Source organism: Geotrypetes seraphini, chromosome 11, assembly GCF_902459505.1.
Source record: "Geotrypetes seraphini chromosome 11, aGeoSer1.1, whole genome shotgun sequence".
NCBI lineage: Eukaryota > Metazoa > Chordata > Amphibia > Gymnophiona > Dermophiidae > Geotrypetes > Geotrypetes seraphini.
In genome coordinates, this window is record NC_047094.1 from 107328031 (window position 1) to 107346123 (window position 18093).

General features: G+C 41.8%; 1 protein-coding gene across 2 annotated transcripts in view; it reads left to right on the forward strand.

Moving 5' to 3' along the window:
- Positions 1-10011: 10011 nt before the first annotated feature.
- SALL4 (spalt like transcription factor 4) overlaps positions 10012-18093 on the forward strand; it is a 60173-nt gene continuing 52091 nt past the window's right edge. The window contains exon 1 of one of the 2 annotated variants that reach the window (XM_033915047.1): positions 10012-10172. In XM_033915047.1, coding sequence (XP_033770938.1) covers positions 10106-10172 — 67 coding nt within the window. In that variant the 5' untranslated portion in view covers positions 10012-10105. Of the gene's footprint in view, positions 10173-11119; positions 11142-18093 lie in introns of those variants that run through there. The other variant, XM_033915048.1, reaches the window with a different exon arrangement.

Sequence of the window (18093 nt, forward strand, 5' to 3'; positions counted from 1 at the left end):
GTTAGAGATTGCAAGTCCCCTTTCCCAGATGGAAAGGCAAAGAGAGCATGTGTACGTCTAGACTTTAGAGTGTTTCGATTCAATGAATGCGAACAAATCCATTAGGAAATTAAGTGCAAGGCCAAACAACACCTTAAAACATAGGCAGCCAAATTTAAACTTCACACGGGCCTCCACTGGCAACAAATGGAGCTCTTGGAGAGAAGGAGTAACATGATCGAACCTGCTCAAATTGAAAATCAATCGGGATGCCGCATTTTGGATAATATGTAATCTATATTGATTTTTTGGCTTGGCAGGCAAATAGACTATATTGCAGTAGTCTCTGTACATTCGCCCCATTAATTTTTTATTTTTTATTTTTTTTAAATGTTCATCCTAACGGGTCCTTTGTTGATAGGACACCTTCTGCCGTCTAGAGTCGGGACGCCATTTTTAGAATCAGGCCCTTGGTGCTTGGCCATTAATTCCAGAAAGAGAAAAATCAGCCTATTTCCGGCCATGACACTAGTAGGAAAGACCCACAGTAAGGGTACACCAAGGTCAGTCACTCTTGCTGTGGCTTTAGCTAAAGGGCCCCAATGAGAGTAGGTGGTAAAATAACCTGCCGGTTTGCAACCCTTTCCCCAAAAGAAAGATTTCAGTACATAGCATTAGCCATCTTTGATGGAAGGATAAAAAAATTTGACTGTTCGTTCTCCACGGTTTGGCACACGATGTAACACAGAGAGCATCTGTGACCTCTCCAGTAAAGAACCAGTGGCATCAACTTTGCCAACAGGTTATTCCATAGTGGTTCAGTTTATTTATGGGTAAATACAACGTACATAGCAGAGACAGCCAAGCAGACTTAGTTATAATAAATGGTCACATGGTGGGCGAAATATCTAGGTCAGAAGGTACACCTCCGTGTCTTGTATTGCACAGGATGAAAGAATTATGCAATAGAAAAAGCTGAAGGTTGATTCACGTTGATATGCAATAAAGAAGGTCAATCTAAAAAATAAAAATTGTACCGGTACATCAAAACCTAAAACGTCAACTCTGTATGTGGTGTTTTCATCAACTGCTGACAATTCTTATGCAATAAATATTACAACAGTGATTTCAGGGACCCTTCGACTAAAGTACAGTAAAGCCTGAGCTTAATGCATTTTAATAGGGATCTTTCCCACACCATAAGCGCAGATTTATCTCACATGCTGTTAAAACTCATCTTCTGCATTTATATTTATTTATTTACAGCATTTATATGTCACTTATACCAAATCACAATAAAACATACTCGTACATAAAACCACAATCTATTAAAAACACTATTAACATGATAGCAAGGCCAAGCAAACTATGAAAAGCTCACAGATTACCCAGCCCGATGCCCAACCTGCTGAAGGCTCCGGCTTTGAACGCCTAGTATTTGACATAGGCTGCCAGACCTCCCAAATAGAAAGGAGTAAAACCAGTTCTCGGGCCAGATTTGATAGCAAAATCAAATGACCCATAGGACCAAAAATGTGGAGCCTTTAAAAGAATTAAATTCATAGACTCTTCCTTACCTAAACCTTTCTGTAGGTTGTCTAGTACTGCAATCAGCAGTATCCCCATGGCCAGGCCTAAAGTCCCACTGAGAATGATCCAGTTAACCTCCCCAGCCCCCACTTGGCAGGAAATCCTGTAGTTAATTGGTGATGTTCCAACAATTTACCTTGGTCAATGTTTCAATGTCATCCATATCTGCTACAGTCTTGCTTTTGGTGCTTCTTTTGGTTGAAGAAATGCCGACACGTTCACAGTTGTCCCCTGAGGAAGGCGATGTTTTCACCGAAAATCAGATCCTAGTCAGGACTTTGCCTATTGGGCATTTTGCTTGTTTTTAAACCTTGATACAAACTGCTAATAAAGGATCTCTGACCTCTCATTTGGATTTGACATCTCCAGTGTTCAAAATGTTCCTGCTCCCTCTTTTTCCACATGTCCCAAACATGCTACTCTTCTTTCCTTCATGATCTCTGCACTGTCCACTACCTCAAGTCTTTTCTAACATCTTGACCTTGTCGTGTTTGATCACCCCAAAACATCCGATAAAGCCTTCTCTATCACACTCCATTGCTTAGTCTTCTCTCGTTCTTAAACTCCAGCAGTTTCCCATATTGTCTAGATTTGGTCTCATCTTCATCTGGTTCACCTTTTTCTCTTTTAATCAGGCTACTCACATCTTTGCATTTCAACCATCCTGTTCATGGCCTTCACTCTGATCCTTCCGACAAGGGATTCACTTGTGGTTATTGCCTTTCGAGGTACCTAAATTTATCTCACTTCCTTCTCTCCAATTATCATTCTTTCCATTCCATCACTTTCAGGGCTGAATTTTGTCACTATGTAATATGCCCTTGTTCTGTTGCTATTGTTTTCATATTTGGAAAAAAAAAAGATGAAACAGAGAACCTGTTGACATGTGAGGCCCATTAGTTTACTAGTTGTAGATTTTCCTTTTCTGTTGTGGTACCACAAATCTTCCTTCACCTCTGGCTTATCATCACTTCCTCACAAGGAAGGATCAAATGCTTAGTATCATGGATTATATATTCTATAAGTTTAGCCTTCATGAGAGCCATTTAAACCTTCTAAATTAGATTCTAAGCTCTTCGGCGAATAACACTATTCGCCGATGACGCCAAACTATGTAATATAGTAAGTGAATGCAGTTTACAGAATTATATGGCGCAGGACCTGCTTACATTGGAAAGTTGGTCCTCAACCTGGCAGCTAGGCTTCAATGCTAAGAAATGTAAGGTCATGCACCTCGGAAGCGGAAATCCATGCAGGACGTACTTTTTGAACGGAGAAACTTTAGGACTTCAGCAGAACGAGATTTAGGAGTAATCATCAGTGCAGACATGAAAACTGCCAATCAAGTAGAGAAGGCTTCATCTAAGGCAAGGCAGATATTGGGTTGTATCAATAGAAGTTTCGTCAGCCGAAAGCCTGAAGTCATAATGCCGTTGTACAGGGCCATGGTGAGACCTCATCTGGAGTACTGCGTGCAATTCTGGAGGCCACATTACAGTAAAGATGTGCGCAGAATTGAATCGGTTCAGCGGGCGGCCACCAGGATGATCTTGGGCTCAAGGGTCTCTCGTATGAAGAGAGACTGAACAAATTGCAGCTCTACACTCTCGAGGAACGTAGGGAGAAGGGAGACATGATCGAAACATTTAAGTACCTCACGGGACGTGTCGAAGTGGAAGATGATATTTTCTTTCTCAAGGGACCCTCGGCCACAAGAGGGCACCCGCTCAAACTCAGGGGCGGAAAATTTCATGGCGACACCAGAAAGTATTTCTTCACAGAGAGAGTGGTTGATCATTGGAACAAGCTTCCAGTGCAGGTGATCAAGGCAGACAGCATGCCAGACTTTAAGAATAAATGGGATATCCATGTGGGATCCCTACGAGGGTCAAGATAAGGAAATTGGGTCATTAGGGCATAGATAGGGGGTGGGTAAGCAGAGTGGGCAGACTTGATGGGTTGTAGCCCTTTTCTGCCGTCATCTTCTATGTTTCTATGTTTCTATGATGGGTCATTTGGCCTTTATCTGCCATCATGTTTCTATGTTTCTATAATCAGAAAGTTCTATGACATCACAATGCAGGTGTAAAGAGCCTTAGCCTATAGGAAGAGGAGATGCAAATGTTAAGAGCCTTAGCCAATAGGGAGAGGAGGAGAGAGTGGCTGCTGCAGACACCAGAAAGTATTTATTCACAGAGAGAGTGGTTGATCATTGGAACAAGCTTCCAGTGCAGGTGATCGAGGCAGACAGCGTGCTAGACTTTAAGAATAAATGGGATACCCAAGTGGGATCCCTACGAGGGTCAAGATAAGGAAATTGGGTCATTAGGGCATAGACAGGGGGTGGGTAAGCAGAGTGGGCAGACTTGATGGGCTGTAGCCCTTTTCTGCCGTCATCTTCATCTTCTATGAATATTAAATGTACAGTGCTGCATACGCCTTTCAGCACTACAAATATGATAAATAGTAGTAGGTACACAAAGAAGTGATGCAGGTATAGTACTCCCCTGAAATTTGCAGGGGTTACATTCCTGGAGTGACTGCGAATTTTGAAAAACCGCGAATATTGCATGCGGTACAGAAATGCCTAAAATAAGACTAATCCAATCCTTAGTTTTATATACCGGGTCTTTCCCTGAAGGGGACTCGATCCAATTCACAAAGGGCTCCTTTTACTAAGGTGTGCTAGCGATTTTAGCGCTCGCTACATTGCCCCGCGCGCTACAAGCTAACGCCTCCATAGAGCTTGCATTAGTGTTTTTCATGTAACGTGGGGTTAGTGCGCGCTAAAAACGCTAGCGTACCTTAGTAAAAGGAGCCCAAAATTAGCCCAAAAGGGTAGGAGAAAACAGTAGTTAAACAGGAATACAACTCTTAAAATCCATTATTTGTCAGTTAAAAAGCTCTTGAACAGATCCGTCTTCCAAGATTTTCTGAAACAAATCAAAAAAGGAAAGGGATCGAATTTCTGGAGGAAGGTCATTCCAGATATTTACCAAGGCATATGCCAGAGAGTGGGAGAGCCTTCTTAAAGTTCAAATACCCTTAATAGATGGAAATGCTAATTTAAATTTATGTATTCCTCTAGTAGAGAAGGGGTGTTGCGAATTGGAGAAAAGTGTAAGTAATGGGGAAAAAAAATCCCATATAGACTTTTAAATACCACACTAGCACACTTGAACTGGACCCTCCAATACACCGGAAGCCAGTGTAACACCCTCAAAAATGGTGTGACATGATCACATCTTCTCTTCTCAAAAAAATTAAGCTGCAGTCTCCTTAAATTGCCCTTACTTAAACTGATGGAAAGAGAATTTGCATAATCCAGATAAGCTAATATAATAGCCCTGCGCCAGCCCGGCAAAATGATGTTGTTGGAAAAAATAACGTACCCGCCTCAACATCCGTAAACTGAAAAAACACATTTTTGCAACACAATATTAATTTGATTTGTTAAAGAGAGAGTAGAGTCCAGAACGAACCCAAGAATTCTAGTTGAAAATTCAATCTTCAGATTATCACCAGAAATTAATCGCATAGAAGAAGCTAAATTACATACAGAAACCTACAGAGCTACAGAAGATCAAGCACCAGAAACTGAAAGAGCACGATGCATGCAAACCATTCCAGACCCTCCCTCCAAAGCAACGTCCCAAGCCTCCCATCACCCCTAGTCCAGCAACCAGAAAAGCAGAAGGTGCAACCGAGCCCCTGACTCACAGCTCCCAGATCCCACAGGCACCGGTCTCAGCGCGGCTCCGGATCAGACTTCCAGATACAGAGCGAACATGTGGCTCGCACTGGCGGGTTCCACCCATCCTGTTTCTTATTGGACATGGGTGCTGGCGGTTACGTGAGTGGGAGAGGCTCGGTTTTGGACGCCCACGCATCAGGTGAGAAAGCTGTGTTTCAGACACTGAATCAGTCGCAGGGGCGGAGAACAAATATAAACTACTGTATATTGCTATAAATTAAAAAAAAAAAAAAGTCATTATAAAATTGCAGAGGGAAAAACTGCAAATGACTGGGGCCAGGAACTCTGAACCTCGAATTCACGGGGGACTACTGTATAGGGTTTCAATTAGCATACTGGGGAAAGTGACATAGATGCCTGTGTTTGTCCACTTCAAATTGTGGCACATTAGCTCCCCAAAAATGAGTCAAGAAATGTAAGGATTTAGTGGTTCTCAACCTAACCCTTGTGTCTCACTTTGCCAATCAAGTTTTCAGGCTATTCAGAATGAATATGCACGAGGTAGTTTTCCATACAGTTCCATCTCATGCATATTCATCGAAAAACACAAGTCCACTTTAAAAGAAATCAGCTCCTCATTCAAAATAATGTTTTGAAAACATAATAAAAATGATGTGCCCCGACCCGTAACCAAAATGCCACTGGATAGGCAAGGGTTACCACTGGACCATCATAGTCACACCAATGTCCCAACCGCCCAAGCCTTGTCGCACTTTTACAATATTTACAATAGCGGCAGTGTGTGGTGCAATGGTTAGATCTACAGCCTTAGCACTCTGAGGTTGTGGGTTCAAATCCCTCACTGCTCCTTGTGACCCTGGGCAAGTCACTTAATCCCCTCATTGCCCCAGGTACACGAGATAGAATTTTTGCCTGCCAGGACAGATAGGGAAATATGATAAAGTATCTGAATGTAAACCAGTTAGTGGTATATAAATAATAATTTTTTAGAATTATTTACTATGGGGGTCTTTTACTAAGGCGTGCTAGCCAATTTAGCACACGCTAAATGCTAATGCACCCATTATATTCTATGGATGCATTAGCATATAGAGTGTACTAATATTTAGTGCACGCTAAATCAGCTAATGCGCCTTAGTACTTATCTTTATAGTGTGGCCGGCGGTTCTTCCATTTCATGGCTTGCCTTACCACTTGGATATTAACACCCTATTTGATATGCAACAGACAAACTCAAAGAGGGTCAAATAGGGTGTTAATGTCCAGGTGGCAAGGCAAGCTGTGAAATGGAAATTGGGTGGGGGGAGGGAGGTATTTATTATTGGAAAATGTTTTTATGAAATATAAAAGGATGGGAGGGAAGGGGATGAATTTAATTTGATAAGATTAATTGTAGAATTTCAAGTGATATATCTATGTTAAAATTTTAATACCAATGTTGATGTAAGTTATAAAATGAATAAAGAATTATTAAAAAAAAAAAAGATAAGTATACTGGATATATACAGTGTGTGTGTATATATATATATATATATATATATATATATATATATATACACACACACACAGGGTGCCCAGAAAAACACTCCTTGATTTTAACTGGTTACAAAATCAAAACTTATTGGAATATCTTTATAAATAAGATGACAGCAAGTACAAGTCCCAAAAAGCACGGTTAGCGAGATCTTACACAATCGCTTGCAATTTCACCCTTATAAGCTGCAGTTGGGGCAGAAGTTACAACCTTCAGACAATGCAACGCGACAAAATGACCAGGTGTTCCTCAAGTGGCCCCCGAGATCACTGGACATGACTGTTTGTGACTTTTTCCTTTGGGGGAGGGGGTACGTGAAAGAGAGAGTGTACGTACCTCCACTACCAGCAACTAGGGATGATCTGCAGGAATGCATCACTGAAGCTATAAATGCGATCACGCCAGATATGCTTCGGAGAGTCCGGTCCGAACTCAATTAGCGCATCGATGTTTGCCGAGTAACAGGTGGGGGCGCACAACGAGTGTATGTAATCAACAGATACCATATGGAACTTTAAGAGCTGATGAAACTGTAGCCTCAAAGATGAAAGAATATTACAATAAATTGTGGATTTGTAACCCTTTAAAATCAAGGAGTTATTTTGTGGGCACCCTCTCTCTCTCTATATATATAAAAGAGATGGTAACAAAAATACTGTAAAAGTGCGGCCGTTGGGACATTGATATAGTTATCATGGTCCCATGGTAACCCTTGCTTATCCTGTGGCATTTTGGTTATGGGTCTGAGCAAATCGTACGAAAAATAATAATAGTTTTTCAAAATATTATTTTGCACGAGGAGTTGACCTATTTTAAACTGGACTTGTGCTTTGTGGTGGAAAAATTTGTACACACAATCGGTGATTTTCAAGTGTACTCCTAGGGCGTGCTGTAAAACCCGTAGCGCACCTTCGTAAAAGGAACTCCTAATGTGAATAGTAATGCATATTCATTGGGGATATCCTAAAAATCCAACTGGCTGGGAGTATCCTGAGGACTGGGTTGAAAACTACTGCCATAAATTGATAGCAGATATGTTATTTTAAAAATATATATATTATTAACCTTTATGCCCTTGTTGTTCTGAAATCAGTTGTGGAGTCTGACATAAATACTCTTGAATACCTGATCCATATTTAATGTACTGTAGACCGCTTTGGGTGAATCTCTTCATGGAAAAGGTGGATTAATAAACAAAACCAAACATATAAACCGCAGCAAAACAGTGCAGAGGATACTCAGATGACTGGTTGTGCTAAAGTGAGTAAAATCGGTGATTTATATTATAATGTCATTTCAGATCATTGGCTTAAAACCAGCAGTAAATCCAGGGACTGAATAGCAGGGAGCTCTGTCATGCGATAAAGGTTTATTTTGTAATAGAATTCTGGTTCTCTCTCCTGAAAGTACAAACTCCTGTTCTCCATTCTAATATTTGTGTCTGTTAACAGACATAACGTATAACAGCATTGTGAAATTGTGTTGGGGACTGATTTAAAAATGATCAAAGCCAGATAAATAAATAAAAATAAAAACGTGACAGCTTTTTTTTTTTTTTTTAGTTCACTATGTTTATTAATGTTTTCAACAAAACAATGAAGAACAATAAGTGACAAAATAAAGCAACACAAAGTATAATCAAATAACTACAGTCATAAACTTGCAGTAGTGCATCATCTACAAAAGATGGACAAAGATAGCAGGTACGTGAATCACGGCGATATCAACATTCAGAGATATCATATAAGAACTGATATGTAGCAGACGTAAAGATTAAGCAGAGTAAGGATAGGAAGGCGTAAAGAAGCTTCTAATGATATATAAAACGTGACAGCTTTATTAAATATGCTTGGCCAAGCCATCAGTGGCTGAAACTATTTGGCATTTGAATGCAAATATCGTATAAACCAGTGGTCTCAAACTCAAACCCTTTGCAGGGCCACATTTTGGTTTTTTAGGTACATGGAGGGCCTCAGAAAAAATAGTTAATGTCTTATTAAAGAGTTTGAGACCACTGAGTTAAGGGGAACAGTTAATCCGCTGGCTGGGTTGGAGGGCAGAGGGGAGAACAGGACAATCGAGCCATTGTGACATCACTGATGAGGTTGGCTCTTATTGGTGGAATGAAGCATTATGACATCACAATCTCAGCTCTGCTTCCCAAAGACAAACAGGATGTCATGGTTACAGTTAAGCCAGTGGTCTCAAACTCAAACCCTCTGCAGGGCCACATTTTGGATTTGCAGGTACTTGGAGGGCCTCAGAAAAAAAAAATAATTAATGTCTTATTAAAGAAATGACAATTTTGCATGAGGTAAAATTCTTTATAGTTTATAAATCTTTCCTTTTGGCTAAGGGCTCCTTTTACTAAGGTGAGCTAGGGTTTTTAGCGCACGCAGCAGATTAGCGTGCTCTAAGCCCGCACTACGTGGCTAGAACTAACGCCAGCTCAATGCTGGCATTAGCGTCTAGCGTGCGCGGCATTGTATCGTGCGCTATTCCACGCGTTAATGCCCTAACACAGCTTAGTGAAAGGAGCCCTAAGTCTTAATAATAATATTGTAATTTATAGCTAAAGAGACATGTGAACAAGAAACTGTTTCATTTTACTTTTGTGATTATGATAAACACACCGAGGGCCTGAAAATAGTATCTGGCGGGCTGTGCGCATTTGAGACCACTGGTATAAACAGATAGAGATTAGGCAACTACAAACTAGCTCTAGCTCATGAAGTGATTTTAGCTGAACTTTGTTCTGTCTGTTATGCAGAAAACTGGTGCAATGTTATGAAAAAACAAACAAACACCAAACACCAAATTGAAAGTGTTAAAAAAAACCAAAAAAAAACCCAACCCACCAACCATCAATGAAAGCAAAGAGGGTTTTTTTTGCACTTGGATCCTATCCAATTATTAATTTCCAAGGGGCTCTAACTCATAGAGTTGAAAAGAACAGAAAAGGATGCACTGGCTACAAAAGCCTGGCAGCTGGGCAGCGGTCGTTTGTGTTTACAGGGCGGGGGGTGGAGGGTGGGGGGGGGGCGCCAAACTACAGCCCCCAGAATCCCTGGGCGCGCCCTGATCAATGGAACTTATTTGAATAATCTGTGAGCTCTTGGACTCAGGCCAATCAGCTGTCAGGGACCCATGATAAATCGCAATGCATTATTGATAATCATAATTGCCCTGACATGCGCGTTGCCGGCCAAAGGGCTAATTTCCCAACTCTTGGAATTTGTTGTGAAGCTGAAAATAATTGCCGCGGTTCGCCCGCCGATGCCGGCACCATGTCGAGGCGCAAGCAGGCGAACCCCCAGCACCTCCACTCCGAGGAGCCGCTCCTGGGTGCAAGCGGTGAGTAAGTGGGGAGAGGGGGGGGGCAGGGAACACAAACTTCAGGGAACTCACTTTTCTTCCCCCCTTACCTACGCTGGACTTTGGCCGGGATCATGACCTCCCGACTGACCAGTCGATGTTTGCAAAAAGTTTCGATTATTTCGGCCACCACTGTTCATGCATCGACACCTTCCTCGCGCTCTTAATGAAGGGAATCGATTAGTGAAGAGATCTGACTGCAGAGGGGGGGGGGGAGGGTAAAGCTTGACCAGGAACAAGGGGATCAGGACCTTGTGCTGCTGACCACCAGCCATAACTCCATTACAAAAGATTCTCGGACAGTTGGGAGTGATCTCCCCCTCCCTTTTCCGGGCGTCCGATCTTGCTCCAGGGGAGTTTACTTGGGGGGGGGGGTTCATAGCCGCGGGCATCGGGAGCAGTTTTTGTGTGGGGGAGGGTGGGGTCGGGGGCGCCGCTGATCTGTTGCGTGCGGGTGGCGACCGGCTCCCCTGGAGCTGGTCACTGTTTTCGTCCGAAGGTGAACGCCAGTCCCGACTCGGAGGCGATTCCCCCCCTCCTCCCCGCTTGACCTCCCTTACCCGGGGGTCCTTCTTTTGGCCCCGGGGAGGGGGCGCGACGTCCGCCGCGCGCGCGCTCGCGATGCTTCGGAACTTGTTTCGTGTACCTGCTTTTTTTTTTTTTTTTTTTCCTTTCGTTACTATTTGTGCGTGCCCGAGATCCTAATCGCCCTGGACCTTTGCAGCCTGACCTCCAGCCATCTTTGATTTCCGACTTCCTAAAATAACTCCGGTGAGCTAATGCGGCTGAAATATTGCGAAGGGCCCCGCTTTGCTCATAAAGCTAAGCAGGAATAAGTGGGGTTTTTTTTAAATTGTGGACCTGGATTGGCAACGGAAGTGTTTATTGGAAAACGAAAGTGAGAAGCAAGTTATCTGTATAGATAAGACTCTGCACTATAAATGAAATGTAGGAATATAACTCTTTATCATTTTATTTTGTTTTAGAATGCGATATTTAATTCCGCTTTAACTATCCTAAAATAATCGTTTTGGTGGTGGGGGGAGGTCGCGTGGCTGGGCGTTAACTTCCCACCCTGGGTTGGACAGGTTCTCAGTACCCCCCCCCCAAAAAAAAAATATAGATATATATCAAAAGGAGACGGACCTTATGTTCTCTCCCCCCAAAAAAAAAAAAATCTAAAAATATTCTGTTGGAAACGCGCTCCCCATCTTTCTATGGATTCTTACAGTAGTTAAGCCTGAGCCTAAGCCTAAGTCCTTGTTTGGGGAGCCAGCGTTTCAGCTCACATGTTGATGATAAGGTTGTGTGCACTCCCAGTGCAGGAGCCCGATCCTGAAAGGCAGGAGATGCCCGTGGCTGAATCCGGATTTTTTTTTTTTTTTTTTTTAAAGATCTGATCCGAGCCCAAGCTGCGAATTAGAACGATCTGGGACTGTCCCCGTCGTAATGATTAAGCGAACGATGATCGAATTTGTCTCTGGTTTTATGACATTCGGGTTTGTGACGAGCTGGCATTTTTTTTTTTCCTATTTGATGCTTTTGGTTTTATTTTGCAGGGTAGGAAAGTGCTAAAATAAAATTAGTTAATTTTGGAACTGGGTTAGATTATGTGAATAAATGCTTTGTATTAAAAATAGATGCCTGGATGTTACAGTAAGATTAATAGTCCATTTTATAGACATCCATATATACAGTTTCAGAACAGATGACAAAAAGTTAATTTTTGTTCTATCACTTTTTTTTTCTTCTTCTTTTGGTTACTTGATGAATGAAAGAGGGTAGGGGGTGGAAATTGAAACACTGCCCCACCCCCAACCCTTTAAGCCGAAATCTACATTTGTTTTAGAGGTCCGGTTAATGGTGACTCAAACAGCTCGCCAGAAGGCAATAAATCCCATGTTTAATGCATGACTGTTTTTCCTTTGTGCATGGGGTGAGGCTGGGGGATGGAAGTGATGGTTTCCACTTGAAAATCTCTGTCCACTGCTGGAGCTGCAGAGCTAGTGATTTGTACCGCGTAGGGGGACGTAATAATTATAACCCACTAAAAATTTCAACACATCTACCCTTTCTTTTGCATGGTTTTTTTTAATGTTTTGAAATATTTTGTAGGTAATCCACCTGAAATGCTGATAAAACACATTAAAAAAACTTTGATATATTAACGTTTCCAAATCTTTAAATAACTGGCGACCCCTCTGTAGGCTCATCTGTTGCATCTTGTTATATAATGTTTTTATTTGCTTATGGTTAATGGTCATCCCATGGCCATCCGGCTTTTCGAAGGTGGCAAAATCTTAGCTCTTGGTTACCTGAGAGCGCCACCTAGGGGTTTGTAGTCGCATCCAGCGAGAAACTTTGGCTCTTTAAATGCCCCAAGGGGCGTTTGAAGCTGACGCCTCGGGGTTTACATGGATTGCAGAGATAATGGGACTCTAGCTCATTTTTACTTTTTGGTCCATTTTTGTAATGAAGTACTGTCTTCTGGATTGTTTAAAGTAGAATATGGCAGGCGGGACACATACTGAAGGTGGAAAAGCAAATGACATAGCGATAAATAATAAAAATGCTAAAGTGATTACTGGATAGGATGGACATTCAGTGGCTTAATTTCGAGTTTCTAATAAGACTTTCAAATATTCCTTCCAAACAAAATTAATGTCATCAAATTTACACTTGCAAACAGGATGAGAGTCTGAATGATTCAATGCAACAGATTTTTTTTTTTTTCTCGGATGAAACAGTTAAAAATATTAGCACCTCCAGGGTGCAAGCTTCTTTTGGAACATTTTTGAAAATCTAATTTCCAAAGCCATTTGAGACCCACCTCTGAGAACAATGCAGCGTTTTAGTGCAGACCCGGTGAGTAATTAACAGATCAAAAAACCAGCAGGTGGTCCTGGGACCACAATGCAACATATTGGAAATTAGCATCTGTACAAAAGGGGTTAAAATGCTCATTACTGTGGAAGATACTGGATTACACTACCATGATCTGTAGTTTAATCTTCAGTCCTTAATTTTGTTTCTGAGAAACTTGACCTGAAAGAGGTTATGATTTTGTTTTTTCAAGTGCGTATTTAGTGCACAGTGAAATTTGTACATGATTGAGAGACTAGGGCAGATTATTGATCCTTGTTCGGTATCCATGATTCTTGTATAGTTTTATTTTTTGTATCTCGATGAGGCAAAACCAGAATCTGCTGGATTGCTCTTGACAAGAAGCTTCTTGCATTTATTTTTGCCCTATGGAAAAAAAAAAAAAAGTCTGCTTTCTGTTCAATGAAACTTTTATGAAGAAAATATAGCTGAGCCATAAAAGGGTATATTTCCACATAGCCAAGTGAATTGGTATTTTGCTAGCTCTAAGGGCTTTTAAAGCAAGTGGTAATTTTTTTGCGAGCGCACGCTAATCCGGTGTGAGCGCTAAAAAACGCTAACACATCTATGTAAAAAGAGTCTTAACTTTAAAGGGTGGTCAGTAAAGCAGTGGTTTTTAGAAAGGTCTGAGGGTACTGAAAGACCAGTGTTTTTCCCAAGTCTATCCTGGAGGTCAGGTTTTCAGGATATCTATTAGGAATGAGTGGCTTGACTTTCATACACTGCTTTCACTGTATGCAAATCATTAATACATATTCATTGTGGATATCCTGTTTTAAAAAAAACTGACTGGCAAGGGGGTACTCCAGGACTGACTTTTTTAAAAAAATTTTAATAATTTATATTATATTCCGCATATCCTACAATTCTAAGTGGGCTCACACTATCTAATGTATCTGGGGCAATGGGGGATTAAGTGACTTGCCCAGGGTCATAAGGAGGAGTGCGGGATTTGAACCCATGACCTCAGGATGCTGAGGCTGTAGCTCTAATCACTGCAGTCTGGTTTTTGGGATAAACTATAAATAAGAAAGAGAGAGAAAAAAAAGCTACCTACGGGGGCACCACAACATTCAGTTAACATAGATCTCTTCACTACCTAAATTGCACGCAAATGCTTATACACTTCCCCCCTCCGTATTCACAAATTCCTTATTTACGAATTCACTTATTCGCGGTTTTAAATCAAAAAATAGATTTTAATTTTTTGGGCTATTTTAAGCCCTTTAAGCCCCCCCCCCCTCCCTTAAGCCTTACCTGGTGGTCTAGTGGGTTTTCGGGGCAGGAGCGATCTTCCACGCTCCTACCTCATGCAAATCGCTCATAGGAAATGGCTCGAGAGACTACGGGAACTCAAGGCAGCCATTTCCTGTGAGCGATCTGCACGGGGCAGGAGCGTGGGAAGATCGCTCCTGCCCCGAAAACCTGCTAGACTACCATGTAAGGCTTAAGGGGGGGTGGGTCTTATGATGGCGTAAAATAGCTGGGGGAAGCGGGGGTTAGGGGCAGAACCGACCCGAATATTATTTGTGGTTTTTTTAATATTCATAGGCCGGCTCTGCCTGTAACCCCCGTGAGTACGGAGGGGGAAGTGTACATTGTGGATATCTGGACGTGAGCAAGCTAAAGACTTGTCCAAGTTCAATCTTTGAGAGCTGCAAACAGGCCATGTTTTCAGAATATCTCTGACTGAATCTGCAAATTCATTAGGGGTGTCTCTTCCTTTCCTACCAATACTGTGCCTTAGAGTTCATTCAGTCCAGCACCAGTTACCAAAGACCAGTCTCATGTATGTGTCATAAAAATGGAAATTCTGGGTAAGACTGCCACATTTGCAGACGAGGTTGATCCAGTCCTGGATTTACCCTGTTGCATGCAGGGACTTGTAGTTCTATTTTCCCTTTTGCATGCCCTGAGAAAAGCAAAACTACAAGGGGAGAGTGTGGTGCAGTGGTTAAAGCTACATCCTCGGCACTCTAAGTCTGTGGGTTCAAACCCACACTGCTCCTTGTGACCCTGGGCAAGTCGCTTTATCCCCCTCCCCCATTACCCCAGGTACATTAGATAGATTGTGAGCCTGCCAGGACAGATAGGGAAAAATGCTCGAATACCTGAATAAATTCATGTAAACCGTTCTGAGCTCCCCTGGGAGCAGTATAGAAAATTGAATAAATATATAAGTCCTCACATACAACAGGGTAAACACAGGACTGGATCAACCCTGTACTGTGAATCTGGATTCAGTTGGCAATCTTAATTCTGGACCTTTGTTAAGTTAAGCAGGGGCGGCCCCCAAGTTACAACATAAGAGGGATTAGTAATGCTGTGTTCTCTGACTGGGGAAGGAGGATTCCCTGGCCCCTAGAGCAGACACAAGCAACAGCTGTTCTCCCTGCTGCCCTAATCCATGGGGTGGGGTTGGAGGGTGGTGGGCCAGAATGAGAACTGATCTTTGAAAGAGTCATTGTGCCAATTACACACACAGTCTTGGGACACTTCTCATATTTCCTTGTATAACCTTCTATGGCTGAACCTTTTTTTCTCCCTCCTAACTAGAAAGTAGATTTTCTGGGGGTGGGGGGTGGGGGGGTGGGTTCCCCTTTGCTATCACCCTGATGCCAGTTAAAGGCACACACTTGGGACCTGGTGGAAGATAGAAAATATTTATTTTAATTTTTTAATTTATTTATTCAATTTTCTCTACCATTCTCCCAGGGGAGCTCAGAACAGTTTTTATATGACTTTATTCAGGTACTCAAGCATTTTTCCCTATCTGTCCTGGCAGGCTCACAATCTATCTAACATACCTGGGGCAATGGGGGAATTAAGTGACTTGCCCAGGGTCACAAGGAGCAGCGTGGGTTTGAACCCCCAACTTCAGGGTGCTGAGGCTGTAGCTTTAACCACTCTAGAAATCAAAATGTAGTAAAAGTGAGTCAAGTAAAGGACAATCAGGCCATTGTGACATCACTGATGGGGTTGGCTCTTAGACAATGGCGGAATGAGGCATTATGACATCACAATACCAGCTCTGGTTATCAGTGGCTGAAACTTTTCACACTGTTTATTTATTCAATTTTCTATACCATTCTTCTCTCTAAGGGAGCTCAGAACGGTTTACATGAATTTATTCAGATACTCAAGCATTTTTCCCTCTATGTCCTGGCGGACTCGCAATCTATCTAATGTATCTGGGGCAATTGGGGGGGGGGATTAAGTGACTTGCCCAGGATCACAAGGAGCAGCGTGGGTTTGAGCCCACAACCTCAGGGTGCTGAGGCTGTAGCTTTAACCACTGCACCACACTCTCCCCTTAGTCCTTTTATGGTGGTGGTGGTGGTGGGGGGGGGGGGGGGAGGTTGTTAAGTGATTTTCTACGTATGGCTATTTCTGTTCCCTTTTGGCCTGACCTCCAGCAACTGACATCTTTGCGTTTTGGGTATGTACTTTCATGATGGGTAGTTCTGCTTCAGTTTTCATCCATGTCCTGTTGTACTATAAAATTCAAATTCCACAAGAGAGAGACAGCTTGTCTCAGCTTAACTTTCCTGGCTTACTTTTATTTCCCTTGTGGCACAGCTGCAAGGAAATGATGATGATTTAATTAGGCATATTACTTGGCTTGCCTAGTGTTGGTCTTTTTTTTTTTTTTTTTTAACTGTTGTCTCTTGGTTATATCCATCCATTTTCTCTCAAGCCTCTAATGATTTGATTATATACTTTTATTCTGTAATTGAACTGTTTTAAAAAATCTTATATGCTTTTTCACATTCAGTATGGCTGCTAATTGGTAGCACAGCTTTGTAAAAGAAGCCCGTTAGAGAGCTGAGGCTTGGCCTAGTGGTAAAGCTGCTGCCTCTGCACCCCGAGATTGTGGGATCAAATCCCAGTAGTGATCCTTGTGACCCTGGGCAAGTCACTTCATCCTCCATTGCTCCAGGTGCAAAATAAGTACAGTAAAACCCTGGATTACAAGTAACTTGTTTTGCAAGACAAGCAAAACCATTTTATTAAATTTTAACTTGATATGCAAGCAAGGTCTTGCAATACGAGTACATGCAGTATACAAGCGTCGCATCATCGCAACTGAACCGATGGTTCTTCTCTTTCTGACGCTGATAGTATTTTGTATAACAGTTTTTGGGTTGTGGAGTTTCCATTATTTCATACGGGGGAAATTCGCTTTGCTATACGAGTTTTGGATTATAAACATGTTTTCACAACGAATTATGCTCGCAAACCAAGGTTTTACTGTACCTGTATATATGTAAACCACTTTGAATGCAATACCACAAAAAAGCAGTATACAAGTCCCATTCACTCCCCCCCCCTAATATTTAACTCGTATCTTTTCACTAATAACTTGAGGTTTAATTCATTTTCGATCCTGTTGTCCCCAAAGAGCTCTGAAACAGGTTATGTTGCACATCAAACTCAATAATATTAAGGAGTTAAATAGTAATTACTTGTGTTAATAGGTCAATTTCATGAAAATACTCCAAGTTATAGAACCAATATATATCTAAAAAACACAATATGCTGTGTAATAGTAATAAATATTTATTAATATAAGTGAAGGGCTCAGTCACCAACCGATCCGTGCATAAAGTACCGTTAAAAGTACAAACGTCGGTTGTACAACAGGGACCATCATAGCACTCAGTCCCTAAACCTTCCTTATACAGTAATAATTGTCAAGAAGAAATGAAAAAACACTTATCTTCAAAGAAGCAAAAAGAAGGTAGCAAATGCTTTGTTCAAATCCAGCGCTCGTAACAGATATCCATCTCAATAAAGACTCCCCGAATTTGAAACTCCCATAGCCTCCCTTCGGCTCGAGTTTCGCAAAAAGCGTCGTCAGGAAGGGGGCACTGTGAACAGAAAAAGGGCTGCAACTTAAAGATAAAAACTACAAACTAACTAAATCTCCAACTACACTTTAAACACTACAGTTGAACCAAAATTACCCTCATCCTATATAATAAAACCCTAGCCGCGCACTCTTATCTGCATGCTT